At 38.8% G+C, this 17866-nt stretch overlaps 1 protein-coding gene across 3 annotated transcripts in view; it reads right to left on the bottom strand.

Moving 5' to 3' along the window:
- The window catches only part of TBC1D15 (TBC1 domain family member 15), a 65932-nt gene extending 54265 nt beyond the window's left edge, over positions 1 to 11667 (bottom strand). For all 3 annotated transcript variants that reach the window (XM_022571505.2, XM_089921040.1, XM_089921041.1), the window contains exon 1: positions 11570 to 11667. In XM_022571505.2, coding sequence (XP_022427213.2) covers positions 11570 to 11599 — 30 coding nt within the window. In that variant the 5' untranslated portion in view covers positions 11600 to 11667. The remainder of the gene's footprint in view (positions 1 to 11569) is intronic.
- Positions 11668 to 17866: the final 6199 nt, after the last annotated feature.

Here is a 17866-nt window from a genome sequence, read left to right as displayed (position 1 = left end):
AATACATGAAGCATAGAGTGATAGAATTGCAAGAAAAAACAAACAAGTCCACAATTACAGTCAGAGATTTCAAACCCCTCTCTCAATAACTGATGAAACAATAGACAGAAAATCAGTAATAACACAGAAGACTTGATAACACCATCAACCAGCTGGACCTAATTTACACTCAAAACGTTCCACCCAACAACATTTGCCAAGACAGATCAAAACTTGGGCCATAAAACAAATCTCAATAAACTTAAAAGAATTCAAGTATATTCTGTGGAAGTAAGTTATAAATCAGTAATAGAAATATCTTCAGAACATTCTCACATATCTGGAAATTAATAACATATTTATAAATAACCCAAGGGTCAAGAAGAAATCAAAGGAACATTAGAAAGTATTTGAACTCAATGAAAATGCAAACGCATCGTATTAAAATCTGCGTAGGGCCACTAAAACAGTGCTTACTGGGAAACATAGCATTACATGCCTTCATTAGAAAAGAAAAAAGGCCTCAAATTAATGGCCTGATCATCTACCTTAAGAAACTAGAAAAAGAAATGCAAATTAAACCCAAAGTAAGCAGAAAGAAAAATCAGAGTAGAAATCAATAAAATAGAAAAAATAAAAACGGGGAAGGGGAGAAGAGATCAATGAAACTGAAAGCTAGTTCTTTGAGTATAAAACTGGTAAAACTCTAGCCAGACAGATGAGGAAAAAATAAGAGACACAAATTAACAGTATTAGGAATTAGAACTTTAACATCACTACAAATGTATACAAGTAAAAAAGATACTAAGAAAATTTATGAACAATTTAGACTAATAAAACTGTCAACTTCGGACTTCCTTGGTGGCGCAGTGGTTAAGAATCCGCCTGCCAATGCAGGGAACACGGGTTTGAGCCCTGGTCCGGGAAGATCCCACATGCCACGGAGCAACTAAGCCCGTGTGCTGCAACTACTGAGCCTGTGCTCTATAGCCCGTGAGCCACAACTACTGAGCCCACAAGCCACAACTTCTGAAGCCGGCACACCTAGAGCCCGTGCTCCACAAGAGAAGCCACCGCAATGAGAAGCCCGCACACCGCAACAAGAGTAACCGCTGCTCGCTGCAACTAGAGAAAGCCCGTGCAGCAACAAACACCCAACGCAGCCATACATACATACATACATAAGTTTATTTTAAAAAATTGACAACTTAGACAAAACAAATAAATTCCTTAAGAGGCACAGCTATCAACACTCACAGATGAAAAAGATAACCTGAGTAGCCCAGTATAAATTAAGGAAATTCAATTTTTTAAATTAATTTTTATTGGAGTATAGTTGATTTACAATGTTGTGTTAGTTTCTGCTGTACTTTTTTTTTTTGGCCACACCGCGAGGTTTTGTGGGATTTTAGTTCCACCATCAGGGACCAAACCTGAGCCCTTGGCTGTGAGAGCACGGAGTCCTAACCACTGAGCCACCAGGGAATTCCCTGAATTTTTAGTTAAAAACCTTCCCACAAAGAAAATTCCAGGCCTAAATGGTTTTACTAGTAAGCTCTGCCAAATATTTAAGAAAGAAGTAATACCAATCCTATACAAACTCAGGAAAATGAAGAGGAGGAATACTTCCCAACTCATTCTAGGAGCCCAGCACTACTCTGACACTAAAATCAGACAAAAACAAGAAAATAAAACTATAGACCAATATCTCACATGAACTTAGGTACAAAAATTTTAAATAAAAATTGAATCCAACAATATGTAAAAAGGAAAATACTTCATGACCAAGTGGGGTTTACTCTTAGGGTTGGTTTAATATTAAAAAATCAATCACTATAATTCACCACAATGAAAAATTTTAAAAAGAAAAACCATATAAATCATCACAAAAGATGCAGAAAAAGGATTCAACAAAATCCAACATCTATTTCAGACAAACACTCTCAGCAAATCAGGCATAGAAGGGAAACTTCTTCAGCCTAATAAAGGGCAACTATGAAACAGTACAGCTGCCATCATATACTTAAAAGACTGAATGCTTTCTCCTAAGATCAGGAACAAAGTAAGTATGTCCACCCTTACCACTTCTACTCAACACTTTACTTGAGGTTTCAGACACTACAAAAAAGAAGAAATAAATGGCATCTAGATTAGAAAAGAACAAGTAAAACAACTTATTTACAAATGACACGACTGTCTATGTAGAAAAGCCACTGGAATCTACCAAAAAGCTACTAAAACTAAGTGAATTTAGGCTCCGGCAAGGCTCCGGCAGAGAAAATATATTTGCAAATCATATTGTATATGTAATAAAGGACTTGTATCCAGAAGATAAAAAGAACTCTCAAAACTCAGTGACAAGAAAATGAAGAAAACAATTTATTCAATAAAATAAAGTGGGCAAAAGGTTTGAACAGACACTTCACCAAAGAAAGCATAAGGATGACATAAAATCCCATGAAAAGATGCTCAACATCATAAATCATTAGGGAACTGCAAATTGAAGCCATCTATTAATTTTAAAAACAAACGTGACAAATGTTTCTTTTTTGGGGGGGGGGCACCATGTGGCATACAGTATCTTAGTTCCCCAACCAGGGATCGAACCCACACCCCCTGCAGTGGAAGCATTAAGTCTTAACCACTGGACTGCCAGGGAAGTCCCCAACATGCCAAATGCTGACAAAGATGTGGAGCAACTGGAACTTTCATACACCACCAGTGGGAATGTAAAATGGTACATCTACTTTGGAATATAGTTTGGCAGCTTCTTAAAATGCTAAACATGCAACTAACATTACAATCCAGCTATTCTACTCCTAGATATTTGCCCAAGAAAAGAGAACGCACATACTCATATGACACATACTCATATCAATGTTCACAACACCTGTATTTGTAACAGCCAAAAGTGGAAAAAACCCGAATGTCTATCAATGGGTGAATGGATAAGCAAATTGTGGTATACCCATACGACAGGAAACTACGTGGCAATAAAAAGGAGTTAACTAATGATACATACAGCAACATGAATGAACCTCAAAATAATTATGCTGAATGAAGAAGGTCAGACCAAAAACAGAGTACATACCATATCATTTCATTTATATAAAGTTGTAGAAAATGCAAACTAATCTATAGTGACAAAAAGCAGCTCAGTGTTTGTCTGTGGACAGGATGAAGGTAGTGATAGATTACAATAAGTCAGGAGGAAACTCTGAGTGGTAGACATGTCATTCTCTTGATTCTGTTGATGGGTCCATAGTGTATATATACATCAAAAATTAGCACATTATACATGCTATGTGCAACTTACTGTTTGTCAAGTGGCACCTCAATAAAGCTGTATAAAAAATAACTTACAGGAAAAGTCTATTTTTTTAAACTTCAAAACGCTGTATAAAAGTAAATACGTTAAGTAAAGATATTTTACTTAAAAAAAAAGCAGAAAAGAAAGAAAAAGAAGTTGATCCTGCCTCAAAAAAATTAAAAAATCACACCCTACCTGTTTTTCATTGTGGATTAAGTGTCCATAGGGAGCAAAAACTATCAAGGACATTCAAACACTTGCCACTTGGTGGTGCTAAACTAATTATCTAAACTTGAGTCGACAAACTTTTATTAGGCACTTATTATGCACCAGACACCATGGAGAACAGAAAAATAAACAAGATAAAGTTCCTTGCCTGTATGTATCTGGCAATGTTATAAAAAAGATAAAATCTTTACACAAGCTAGAATATTCTAAACTGCTCCCCACCCTCTTGGGAGGAAAAAAAAGAACAATGTGTAAAGGTACTAAAGAAAGGAAAAAAGTTCTCCATTTGGAATAAAATTGTCTCAGGCCCTTCAAGTTCTCCTTTATTCTTAAATATTTGCTAAGATGCATAAGCAGGTAATTATATTTATAAAACTTCCAATGACAGCCTGCTGATGGCAATAGAAAATTCAGATTTTTTTCTTCCAAAGGAACCATGTCCGACATAACTCATTAAAGGTGCTCTGGGGACCACAGCAAATGTTTTAGAATAAACTTACTGACCTCTAATTTAGCAAAAGTTAGAATGAAGTTGCACAATATAGTAGCAGATAAATTTTTATATTGCTCCTACACTTAAGTGGGATTGGATTTTTGTGTTATAATTATTATAATATTTTCAAAAACTAAAGATAAATGAAAACATTCAACCCAAATATTTGAAATTTACTCTTAGGCTTAGGGATAAAATTCTTGCCTTAAATCTCTGTCCAAACCTGGAAACCCAACACCTACCATACACAACACACATTCTTGAACTTTAGGAACTGTGAATTTTATAAGCTAAATTTAACAACAAGAAAGTTACAAAAATTCAGTTTCTTTGAAATCATTCAGCATATAAATAATGTAAATTTTGGATTAGAGACAGTATCACCAGGAAATGCCAGTGTAAGCCCTGAAACTCTAATGAGTTCTACACCCAAATATCTAAGCAGCCACTTGATATCTCCACTTGAATAATCCACAGGCATCTTATGCTCAGTATGTTTTATCCTAAATCTGCTCTTCTGATATTCCCAACTCTGTAAGACATTCCATCCACGCAGTATCCTAAATGCCTCTTTCACCATACTCATCCTACCTCCTAAATCCCTCAAATCTTCTCTGACACTGACCCCTCATCATATGTAGCCTGGGTTTACTAAAATAACATTCTGGTCTCTCTTCCCCAATCTAATCACCTTCCAGTAATCTGTGTAAACTGTATAATGTATAACCACTGCCAAAAATGATCTTAATAAAACGTACATCTGACCAATCCACACCTAAGCTCAAAATCCTTCTGACACCACACTTTACATCTACAGCTATGCAACACCTGACACTCCCCAATACTTCCTGCCTTGGGCCCCTCTGAACTCACCTGTTCCCTCAAAACCTTGTGCCTTTTTGTGTGTGTGCATTCTGTTCCTTCTACCTAGAACACCCTTTTATACCTTCTCTCTGCAAACAACTTCTATGAAGTCCTTCAAAAGAACACAATAGCCCGTCCAACACTTCCAATCACCCCCATTCCACCTAATCTGATTTAGAAGTTTCTTTACTCATACACATTTATTAGGCACCAACTAGATGTGGGGAGTAAAAGGTACTGGTGGAAAAACATACATCGTAAAAAGTGTCTAACTAAACTAGTAATGTCATGTAAATCAATGGTCACAGAAGAGTGTGACAGAAGTATGCACAGGATCCTGTATGAGATGTCAATTTCAGTTATTTCTTCAACAGATGTACAGTGAATGCCTAACAATGTGCCAGGCACAGAGTAAGCTTCTAGGTATAAATAAATAAGACTCAGTCACTGCCTTCACAGCAATCTAATTGGGGATTAGGACAAGAAAACAGACAATTACAACATATGATGGAGGTTGAATAGGCTGCCACAGCAGACCCTAATAAATTATAGCTAACCTAGATGTAAGGGGCTCAGGCAGGATGAGAAATCAGGAAGACTTTAACTAGAGTGACAGATAGCCTGAGACCTGAAGAATGGCAATTTTAACTAGAAGAGGGTATATGTTCTTGGAAGAAGCTGTATGTTCTATACAGAGAGCAGTAGTTCAGTGCATGGCTGCAACCCAGATCAGACAGTACTAAGAGTTTAGAGACAAGAGTAGAGACCAGATCAGATCATACCGGGTTTTTAAGCCATGCTCAGGAATTTGGGAGTTTGAATTCACCCTGAAGATGATTATTTGCCACTAGAAAGTCATTAGAAAGTTCTTGCACGGGAATGGTATGTCAGACCTGCCTTTTCTAAGCCAACACACCGGCTGCAGAGCCGAGAATGAACAGCTGCAGTAATCCAGTGAGGAAGCGATTCATGGTTGCTTGAACCAAGGCAGTGGCAGAGGGATGAAGAAAGGCAGATGGCTTGTAATGATATTTAGAAGGTCAAAATGATAGGACTTTGTGACTGATTAGATGTGGGAGGTGAAGGGAAAGGAGTCAAGGACAAAACTGAGTGTATGCGGTTATTTACTGAGAGAATACAGAAGGAAGAAAGTAAACAATGAGTTTTATTTGGGGTGTGTTAATCAGTAATGACTGTGTAACTCAAAGAAATGCAGAACACAGGTGGTTTTAAGAGTAACAAACCACACAAATTTTGAGAGTGAAGACAGAGAGATATTGAGATACTGAGGATGGTACAATTCTCAATAAAGAGCAGGCAGCAGAACTGTTACTGCATCTTAAGGGTATCAGTGTGCCAAACAATGTCAGACAGGAGGGCAGTATGGAAGGTATAGTATAACAAGGATTAAACGAATGACTTCTCTTATACCAACGACTACAGACACACCATAGATTGCACAAGAAACAGTAAATGGATTTCATAAGGATTTCCTTCCACCAAAAAGTGAAAATTAAAAGGCTGGGTTACAATTTTTCATTTAGTCTCAGCAGCATTTTGAATTCTTCCCCAAAAAGTCATGTTTTTATTAAATCACAAATTGAAATGACTTGATGCAGACTACTGTGCTGTGTCGAGAATAAAGGACTCCGCACACAGAAGGTACTCAAATGTTTGTTAAAGAATGCTAGAAAAATAAAGAAGACATACTCATACTGTATCCTACACGAGGAAGGTTACTACCATGTTACAAGATCTAGTCTAAGAAAATTCTCCAGGAAAATCTGCTAGATACTAAGAATATTAATCTTTCTTAAGCAAGGGGTTTCACAGGACTACAAGCATATCTAAAAGGAACTGGAAGGGACCAAATTTAAGCTACAAAATAAATTCTTACTAAAAATGCCATAAAAAAACTCAAAGAAAAAATAACAGGTGATTTCCCAATTGTTTCAAGTTATTTTCAATAGAACCAAATTCTAACACAGCCTAACACAGTAAAAACACAGACCTAAAGTGAATATCAAATATACTAAAACAGGACTTTTTAACTCCAAAACAAGAGTGCTATTAGTGAACACACCTCTCTTCCTCTAGTCTCCCTTCATTTTTTTCTACTTTCTTGCCCTTTTTTCTTCACTGAATACCTACTATATGCCAGAATGTCTGTCAGACACAGGTAAAACATTTCAGGCCCTGCCCTCATGAGGATCAGTCTACAAGTCTCAAGAAAACGAACATTCACTAAAATTAGCACCACTTCAAGGACCTAAAACTCATATTTACTTTCTTATTTAAACAAGCGAGTGGTTTTTAGTGAATGTTTTCCTTCTGAAGAACTGAAGTCTGTAATCTCCAAGGTAAGGGGCTATCTGACGTATCCCCAGTGCCTAAAACAGTGCCTGGAAGAAAGCAGATACTTAATAAATACTTGTTGAATAAATGAATAAAAGTAAACTGCAACCATCAGAGGCACTGGGTATAAGGCCAAAACCTATTTCAGACTATCTCTTTTCTCCCGCCTTCTCTGCAATGAGTCAACTCATTCCATTAATTCAACTCATTCCATTAATTATCCTAAAGCAGGATAGCCTTTGCAGTCAGTGTCCCTATTTCTCCCCTAAAAATTCACAGGAGGATCTATATGAGAAGATGAGTGTTAGCTGAACCTACTGTGATAATCATTTCACAATATATATAAATCAAACCAATAGGCTGTATGTCTTAAGCTTACACAGTGATGTACATCAATTATTTCTCAATAAAACTGCGGGAAATAAAGATCACAGCCAGGAAAAAAAAAAATCACAACAGAATGTCAATCTTCCCCCCCTATTTGGTTGATTGTTAAAACATATGGTTCTATATATACATAGCAACAAAGAATAGCTGAACTCCAAGAACTAATCAGGGTTTATAATCAAACTCAAACCCACTTTCACAGGCTCAGCTAAGAAAAATATACATAGATGAAACACTGAATCCATCCACTCATGTTGACAACAACCTACCCCTGAGTTCAGTCAAATCATCAGAGACCTAAATACATCAAATCAGTACCCTGTATTTACTGAACTGCTTAGCTAGCCATTGGTATAAAACCATCAGCATGCTAATGGGCATTATAGGGTTGTGGGGTTTTTTAACCATAAGGATACAATATGCTATATAATCAGATTCATTATAGTACATAGTATAAAGAAACTACAGAAGAGTTTATCCTTGGATCTAATCTTCAGAAACTAGTTTTTTTGGGTTTTGCTCCTGGTTTTATTTTATTGTAGATCCTGTAATTCTTATTATTGATCAGGTTCCCCTCTTTGGCAAAACTGTAGCCCACTAAAGCATAAAGTTTATTTAATAATCGCACTTCCAGTTCCATTTACCTTTCTTACCCTTATTCACTTTCCTTTTGCGTTTTTTCCCTCTGATTTATTTTAAATAACTATAGTGCTTTAATATTTGTAAGCGGCCTTAATCTCTCTGTAGAAAGTGGCAGCAAAAATAAACATTCAACTACTTCCAAATCAATAATAACCTTACAACTTTAAGACCGTCTGAAAGATCTTCCTTAACAATAGTAATAATAGCAGCTAAAATTTAAGCACTTACCTGATGCCAGGTACTATTCTAAATGCTTTGCAAATATTAACTCATTTAATCCTCTCTACAATTCCATGATGGAAAATAATTATTACCCCCATTTTACAAATAAGAAAACTGGTGTACAGAAAGTTAAGAAATTTGACCAAATTAACACAACTATAAAGCAGTGGAGCTAGGTTCTGAACCCAAGCAATCAGGTTCCCATCTCCTTAACCACTGCCCTACTGTGATGATTTTTCATTCATCAAAACTATGTGACTTCTAAAACAAGGTATTTTTCAAATCCTAAAATAACACTGAGAGTTAGAACTGAAGTAATTTCAAAAATGAAGTTCACACCCATACCAAAAACCGTATTCTAAACCTTTAAAATTCTGCCATACCCAACCAATGACTTGCCGGGAAATTAAGATGATGAATAACACCTACACAGTATCTACTACGTGCCAGGCTTTGTTCTAATACATTTACTTACTAACCTTAAAAATCCCATAAAGTATGTACTATTATCATCCCCATATTACAGATAAGGAAACTGAAGCATAGAGAAGTTAAATAATTTGACTGAAGTCACTAGCAAGTGTGAAGTTAGTTTTTGAAACTTGTTTGGCTCCAGAGTCCAAGCTCTTAACTGTTATCTTACACTGCTTCTCCATATGACAGAGATTAACTTCCTCCCCCCATCACTTCCTACACTCAAAGTTCAAAGCAAGCAAAGTAGTCTTAGTAGAAAAGTTACTCTACATCCTAGATCTCAACACCAAGAGGTTCTAATTCAACAGAGTTGGGTTGTGGCCCAGCACCTATATTCTTTAAAAGTACCACATGTGAGTCTTACAAGTCTTGGTTAACATTCACTGCCCTAGGTTTCTAAATTAGACAGGTCTTAGCTGAACCTTTGGGGTGGCGGGTGAGGAATAAATAAATACAGAGAGACACACATATACACACTCTTTCATAAATGTGTGTGTGTGTGTGTGTCTTCTTTGCATTCCCCTGTCCCAAAGAAACAAGACTGGGAAGTAGGGAAGCATAAGACAAAGCCAGAAAGACAATATGGCTTTTTATGCCATGTTAACCAGCCTTGAGTATTATTTCAATGGGGACAATAACAAAATTAAGATTTTTTGTTTATTTTTTAAAGCAAGAGACAATCAGACTTGTGCATTAGAAAATAACTCCAGCGGTTGTGTAGAGGAGACGGTGGGCAAAGAGACTGCAGACAAGGAGAAAAATCAGCCAAGAGCTCAAGACTAAATGCCTGAATGAACTAAGCACTGAGAATGAAGAGGATGCAGCAAATCTAAGAAACCTCTTTAAGGTAAAACTGGTAGGGCTTGGTTATTGCTTAGATGTTGTTATAGAAATGGACGTCTCCAAGTTTGTTTTACATGCAACCAGGTGAATGATGATGCCATTAAACTAGATCTGAACTTGCTGAGGGAAGAATAAGTGGCTTTTGCTGGTCATCATACAATTATTTGGCAGAAGGGCAGCTTTGGGCATGGAAAAATAATTTAGATGGAGTGATGAGAATGGGTATAAATTTGCAATGAGTGAGAATAAATGAGGTGACGAAGCAGAGCTAAGAAATAAAAGACTAATAAGTCACATTATGAAAGGCAATGACTGGAAGGAAAGGGTGGAAAAAGTCTTATATTTTACAACTCTGCTTCATCTCAAGGGTTCTATCAAAATCAATCCACACCTGAAAGAGTGTAGTTCAAACAGAAAGGGATCCCTTCTTGGAAAGTCCTAGATAAAAAAAATCAAACAATATAACCTTAAAATATGTAGTGAGCCAAGCAGAAGATCAGCATCCACCCTGAAGACAAAACTGACAAGACAACCAAAGACCGTGAAAATCTGAAAACGATGACCAACCCATCATTTAAAATACTCAGTATGGAGAAGTATGTAATCTTTTATAAAGTTTTTATTATTTCATGTAATCTTAGCAACTCCAATACAAGAAATAATGCCTGGCACCACATCCATTCTGGGGATAAAGAAAATGAAGGACGGAGAATTCATGCTTGCTCAATTTCCCAAGGTCACCCTCCAGAGTAACAGTACTGTGTTATTCTGGCTAGTGGTCCATACACTAAAGCACAAACGCTGTCAAATAATTCAAAATGGGATGGAGAGGGCAGCATAAAGAAAATGAGTGAAACTCAAGGAACGGAGAAAGCTATCTGCGAAAAGTAAGTAGTCCTTGGTGTTAGATGAGTCACTACCCGACCCAACTGTTTTCGAAATACTCGCGCAATGGGAAATGCTTCCAGTAGCATGCCACGACAGTCCTAACCAACAGGCATTAAGATGTGTCCTCGGAACATGAACAGGCACTATGCGATAAACTATCCTCCGCACCTAATCCGAATTCCTAACGAACTATCACGACGGGGTCAATGACCACCTCCGTAAGACGGTACCACAGAGTCTCCCACGGGAACATCACAGATTTGTCTGGGAAATAAATACCGTAACTAACGCCTTCCCAGACAAGCGTGCGATGCTGTAAATCTCCAGCTCCCTGAGGGGAAACATGCCCTGCTGTTCACCATCACCAACCAACTCGGCAACCTGGTAAAATGGATCCAATACACTCTTGGTTTGCACAGCTGCAAAGCACCTGTTTTCAGCTCTTCCCGAAGAGGACAAAGATGCCTTCACCAGAGTGAAGCAAAGGCGAGTTCGATTAGGAAGAGAAAAAATCCTGGAGTCCGAAGAGCAGACATAAAGAGGTCCAGTCAGAGAAAATCAAGCCAGAAAAAGAAAACAACGGGGCAACCACCTATCTCTTAAGAAGGCAATACAAATAAAAGCCCCTCGCCCTGGGACAGAGCCGACCAGAACAGCGCCGAGGCCTAGCTGGCCTTGGAGCAGGAGCCGGGTCTCTTAATTCCCCGACTGAGCCGGCATTCTCGAGAGAACAGCTGACACCGCCTAGTCATCTTCTCCTGCATCCTCCACAGGCTGTTCCTGACACAGAAAGGCCCTCGCATCCCTCTCCGGCCAGGCTCCAAGCAGCAAAAACAGCCCCATCCCGAAGAAAAACAGGAATGTTTCCCGCGGCCGTTACCTACCTTCCCGCTCACAACCACCGCCGCCGCCATGTTTGGTGCGCGTGCCTTTGATGACGTAGCAGCGCCTCACGTGTCTCTCGGACTCACAACAACATCCGGCAAAAGTAGGCTGATATCCGGGCGGGAAAGGGGCGGGGAGTGGCGGGAATGGCGAGGAGTGACGGGCGGGGACGGGAGGAGCCGCCTGACGCATGTGCACTGAGTAGGCCTCGGAGGCCTCTCGGGTGGAGTCGCTGGTGCATACTGCGCATGTGCCAGTTTGTTTTCCTTGGAGGGTAAGTAATTTGAAGTGTTTTTGCTTTGGGGATTGGCTGGGGGCGAGACTCCGAGCCGCTCGCAGGCCCCTTCAGCTTGGTATGATGGAAAGGACAGCATATTGGGACCCAGCAAACCTGCTCTTGGCTTTGTGGCCATGGGCAAGTCACTTCCACTTTCAGCCTCAGGGTTTCATCTGTGAAATTGAGATAGGGCTGTGGTGAAGATTAAAGGAGCCCCAGCCCTCTATCCGAGGCGCACACACAGAGACTTCTCGCCTCTATGTGAAGTTTCTGAAGTTGAGTCTGGTAACTACCACTCACACATGATCAAGAGCGAGGTATTTTGATAGGAACTGTTTTGATACCACGCCCTCGTTGCTCCAGAGTCCATCGCACGTAGCTCACAGTTCCTACACAGTTGCTTAATGGCTGTTTGGAAACAGGTTTCTAAATTTATCCAAGCTTCAGGATGGAAAATGAGAATTACCCATGGGGTGGTTGTAAAGATTTCATGGGACAGTGCATATGTGGTAAGATGATTTGTTGAGATATTAAGATAATAATTTGTTTTGTTAGTGCTGTAAAAGAATGACTGGACACTACCCCTGATAGCTCTGGCACAAGATTTGGGACTTCCCTTGCCCTAGGGCGGAATAAAAGGCCCCTTTGTACCAAAACACCTGTGCCCATTGAGGTACTTCTCTCTTCACAGTGGAGAGAGGTTAGAAGCTTTCGAGGTTGGTTGAGTAAGTGGCAACCAAAGGGAATAACAGAAGAGGAGAGTTGCTGGTTCTGTGAATATTGGGGACCTAATGGGGGAAGGAGGTGGCAAGACCTTAGATGGGAATGGATGTGTAGTACTACTAGGAAGGCTGCATCAGAGATTTCAACCATAGCCAAGACCCCATGCCCAAGCTTGGCATTCACTTGGCAAAACAGCTCACCTGCAAAGGATAAACCAGCTGGGGAAATGAGCATATTAGCAGTAACCAACATTGAATGAAGACTTGAGGGCCTTCCCCAAATGTACTGGACTAAGTATGAGCCCCTAGAACTTTCATGCAATCTTAGGTGTGATGTGTAGAGCCATGATAATGACCCAGGATAAATTTTCCGCCAGCTCAGAGTAACAGGGTGTGGTTACCGAAAAGTTTTAATGACGTTTCTTATGCCCTGTGTTTTGGAGAAAAGTTGAAGCCCTTAGTAGAGTACTAGGAATAAAATACTCAATAAATGGTAGCTATTATTTTATATAATAAGCTTGGGAATTAAAGATTTCTCATTGAAAATTTGGCACCCTAGGTTCATCTGCTACTTCATATTCTTAAGCCTCATCCTCCAGCTGCCCCTTAAATTCTGGTGCTACTCATGGGCTATCCTTAGACTTCTTTACTTTTTTCCAAAAGCTGTTCCTGGGCTATTATCTTCATATTCTGATATCACCACCTCCTAAATGCTAATGACTGCCAAATAGCTCAAGCCCAAGTCTCTCTTTCTTTACTAAAATCTAGAGCCTACACCTACTGCCCCTTTTTACTTGAATGACCCACTCACCCCTCAAAAAATCCTAAATCTTTACTACTCAAAGTGTAGTCTGCAGACCAGCAACACCATCATCACCTGGGAGCTTCTTGGAAATGCAGAATCCCAGGTTCCACCCCAGAACTACTGCATCAAAATCTGCATTTTAACAAAACCCCCAGGTGATTTGTGTACACATTAAGGTTTGAGAAACATGGTCTTAAATGAAACTTAAATTTTGCTTTTGTTCTCTGAAAATTACTACCATTTGCTGAACTAGAGATGCAGTCAGACCACAATTTCTCCAGGAAAGTGTTGCTATCATGTTACCCCTTTTTGATGTGTCTTCTGGGGAACATCCCTATTATGTCTCTCCTTCCTATCCCCACTGCCACTCCTATGGTTCAGGTCTCTCATTACCTCTGGTTCGGACAACTACTGTGGCATCTTAATTCATTCTCTTGCTTTTGGCTTCATCTTCTCCTTACTCCATCATTTATATTCCTACCAGATTAATCTTTCTAAAGCATAAGCATGATCATGTGAACTCCCTGCTTAAAATCCATTAATGGTTCCCTATCTCTTCAGGAAAGAGTACAGATTCTCCAGTGTAGCATAGAAGGTCCTTCATAAATTGTTGCTGCCTACCATTTTAGCTTTATCTTTCCAACTCAGACCCAGCTCTCCAGCCATAACCAAATAACTGCTGTACCCTGACTGTTCCATACTGTGTCCCAAGATTGCTTGTCACTGTAGCAGATTGGCTTGGCTTGGATCATGGAACCATCCTTGAGCCAATCACAGTGGCCCAAAGTATATGATGTTCTGATTGGCCAGATTTGAATTATATGCCCACAGCTCCAGTCAAAGTACACAGAATGAGAAGAAGGATAATTCCCAGGGCAAAATCCAGGAACCATTCCAGAAAAAAGGGGGAGTGGCTTCTGAGCAAGTAAGCAGACATCAATTACAGAGGTTCCATTTCTGCACTTTCATGGTGTCACACTGTAAAATACTTAGTGGTTTACTGAACTTCCTTTCTTTCCCTACTAGGCTATGAATTATTGGAAAGCAGGGACTATGCTTTTTATATGTGCAACCACCGCACCTGGCACAAATGCCTGACCCACAGCAGACTTAAATAAGTGTTGGTTTAACAAATTAATGTCAACTAATTCCCCTTCACCATTTAGAAATGGCACAGTTATACTTTACATTCAAGAGGAAAGAGACCATTTTCCTTTTTCAATAATATCCTCTGTCTATAGGCAAAGGGAAGAAGGAAGGTCAGGATTTCAATGTAATTTGTTTCATGTTTTAGGTTTTTACTACAATAGAAGGAAAGAAATCATAGTACACTTACATATAACAAGTTGACAGCTTTTTTAAAGCCACATGCATATGTTTAATATAAATAAAGTCAAGTTACCTGTAACTTAAAATAATGACTGTTTTCATGGAAGTGAGTCATTTTATAGTTTCTAAGTTCACTCCCATAAACTATATGGCCATTCACTAATTATAACTTATCACTCAAAAAGTCATATGATGCAAAAGAATCTTAAGAAGTACCTTAAAGAAACTCTGGACCTGGGCGGGACTTTAGAGATAGTCTCCCAGGTTTTTCAGTTGAAGAAATTGAGGCTGTCAGAGATTAATGGTTTGCCAAAGTCATGAGCTGCTTTATGGCTGAATAGAGACTTCATTAGAGATACGTGTCTTAGTCAGCCATGCTACACTATCATCTGAAAGTGATCACTCCCCTCTCTAAACTACAGCATGTATTAACTGTTCAGTTTGATTCTCTCTCGCCTCAGTTTGACTAACCTGTCTTTCAGGGCTTATCCCACATCACACATCACTTATTAAGATTCCCCCAACATTGCTGCCACTCGTTGATCCCTACCTTGCCTGAACCCTTACAACAGTCAGACTAAAAATTTTGTTTTAGCGCTTAACTATACAAGGTAGTGCCATGAAGAAAGCATAGACTTTGCTGACAGCCAAGAGAATGCTGGAGTTCTCTCAGGATAAATTGACCAGCTGAAGAAATCAGACCAGTATTGACAGTTGGGAATCTCCTTTGAAATGACCCAACCATGTCATTCTACCACGAAGAACAAAGATCAACAAGCCCCACCTATATACCTAAAACTTCCAATCAGCTTTTCATTCCAGTCTCTTACATATGAACAGAGAACCATGGATCACTCCACATTTGAAGAAAATCTTTAAGCAGAAAGGCAGAGACTAAAATAAACAAATCAACAGCAAGCAATTAAAGACAAACAATGCAGAGAATAGAAGAAAATGTTTTAATTATAATTAATTCCTTTAGAGAGATGAGAGAAAACTTTGCATCCATGGAAAAATAAAATGTCAGGACTTCCCTGGTGGTGCAGTGGTTAAGAATCCACCTTCCCACGCAGGGGACACAGGTTTGATCCCTGGTCCGGGAAGATCCCACATGCCGCAGAGCAACTAAGCCCGTGTGCAGCAACTGCTGAAGCCCATGCACTCTAGGGCCCTTGCTCCGCAACAAGAGAGGCCACCGCAATGAGAAGCCCGTGTACTGCAACAAAGAGTAGCCCCCGCTCGCCCCAAATAGAGAAAGCCCACACGCAGCACCAAAGACCCAACTCAGCCAAAAAAAAAAAAAGGCCATGTAAAGGAATATTTAGAGGACTAAAATGAGCTCTTAGAAATTAAAAACATGATAACATAAATGAAAAAGCCCATAAGTGGATTGAAAGATAAACCAAGGAATTGTCCCAGATCGTAGAACAAAAAGACAAAGCTATGAAAATAAGAGAGAAAAGTTAAGAAAATTAGTGGATTAGAACAGGATATCTAACATCCAAATAAAGGAGAGAGAGCAGAGAATATGGAGGAAAGGAAAATATTAAACAAAATAATCAAAAAATTTTCTCGGAAATGTCAGATGTGCATTTTCAAACTGTATCAGCGCACTAAGTGCCCAGCATAGTGGAAAAGAAGACCAACAGCAAGGGACATAATTGTGACATTTCAGAACAATGGGAATCAAAAGAAAATCGTAAAACCTTGCACGGTGGGGTGGGGGGGAGCAGAGGGGGAACCATGTTGCATGAAAAGGACAAGAATAAATATATCTTTGAACTTGCCAGTAAAAGCACTGGAAGCTGTAGGACAATGGAGTAAACGATTTGAATATTTTTAACCTAGAATGTTATACTCAACCAAATAATCAAGTGTGAGAGCAAAATAATTCATTTTCAGACACACAAGTTCAAAAAAATTGTATCTCTTACACACCCTTTCTCAGAAAGCAAATGGAGGCTGTGTCACACCAAAACAAGGCAGTTAATTACAAGAGAGCAACATGGAATCTCAAAAACAGGAAACAAACACAGGGGTCTAATGCAAAAGAGGACATTTCTGTTGGGAATGTGAAATGGTACAGCTACTGTAGAAAACTGTATGGCAGTTCCTTAAAAAATTAAGCAGAATTGCCATATGATCCAGCAATTTCACTTCTAGATATATTTTCAGAATAATTGAAAGCAGAGACAGGTATTTGCACACCAGTATTCAGAGCATTATTCACAATAGCCAAAAGGTTGAAACAACCTAAAAATTCATCAACAGCTGAATGGATAAACAAAATGTCATGTATACATACAATGGAATATTAGTCTTAAAAAGGAATGAAATTCTGATACATACTACAACATGGATAAACCTTGAAAATATTATGCTAAGTGAAACAAGCCAGCCACAAAATGGCAAATACTGTATGATTCTGCTTATATGCGGTACCTAGAAGAGTCAGATTTATAATTACAGAAGGTAGCATAGTGGTCTAGGGGTGGGGGGCTGGTGAGGGAGAATAAGAATCATTGTTTAAATGGTGCAGTGTTTCACTTTGGGATGATGAGATGGATGGTGGTGATGGTTGCACAGAAATGTGAATGTACTTAATGCCACTGAATTGTACATTTTTAAATGGCTGAAATAATAAATTTTATGTTATGTTTTTTATAGTACAATTTTTTAAATAATTAGAAAAAATAGGAGAAAAATTCAGGATATAGGATTAACAGAATTCTTGGACTTGACATCAAAATCATGATCCATAAAGAAAACGTCAATAAATTGGACTTTATCAAAATTTAAAACTTTTGCTCTGTAAAAGACTCTGTGAAAAGGATGAAGAAACAAGCTACAGACAGGGTAAAACATTTGCAAACCACATATCCCAAAGGACAAATACCTAGAATATATAAAGGACTCCCAAAACTTGACATTAAAGAAACAGTGTAATTAGAAAATGGGTAAAAGAGATTGTATTATTTTTCTATTGCTATTGTAACAAATTACCACAATAGTTGCTGAAAAAAACCACATTTTTATTTTCTTATAGTTAGATATCACAGGTCTCACTAGTCTAAGATCAAGGTGTCAGCAGGATGAATACAGCCCTTTCTGGAGGCTCTTAAAGGAGAATCTATTTCCTTGCCTTTCCAGCTTCTAGTGGTCA

The sequence above is a fragment of the Delphinapterus leucas genome, chromosome 11 (assembly GCF_059928025.1).
Source record: "Delphinapterus leucas isolate spDelLeu-1000000601 "Yukka" chromosome 11, BTC_Dleu_Yukka2, whole genome shotgun sequence".
In the NCBI taxonomy this organism is placed as follows: domain Eukaryota; kingdom Metazoa; phylum Chordata; class Mammalia; order Artiodactyla; family Monodontidae; genus Delphinapterus; species Delphinapterus leucas.
Note: the sequence above shows the minus strand (reverse complement) of the source record. Positions and strands in the feature narration are given on the sequence as shown.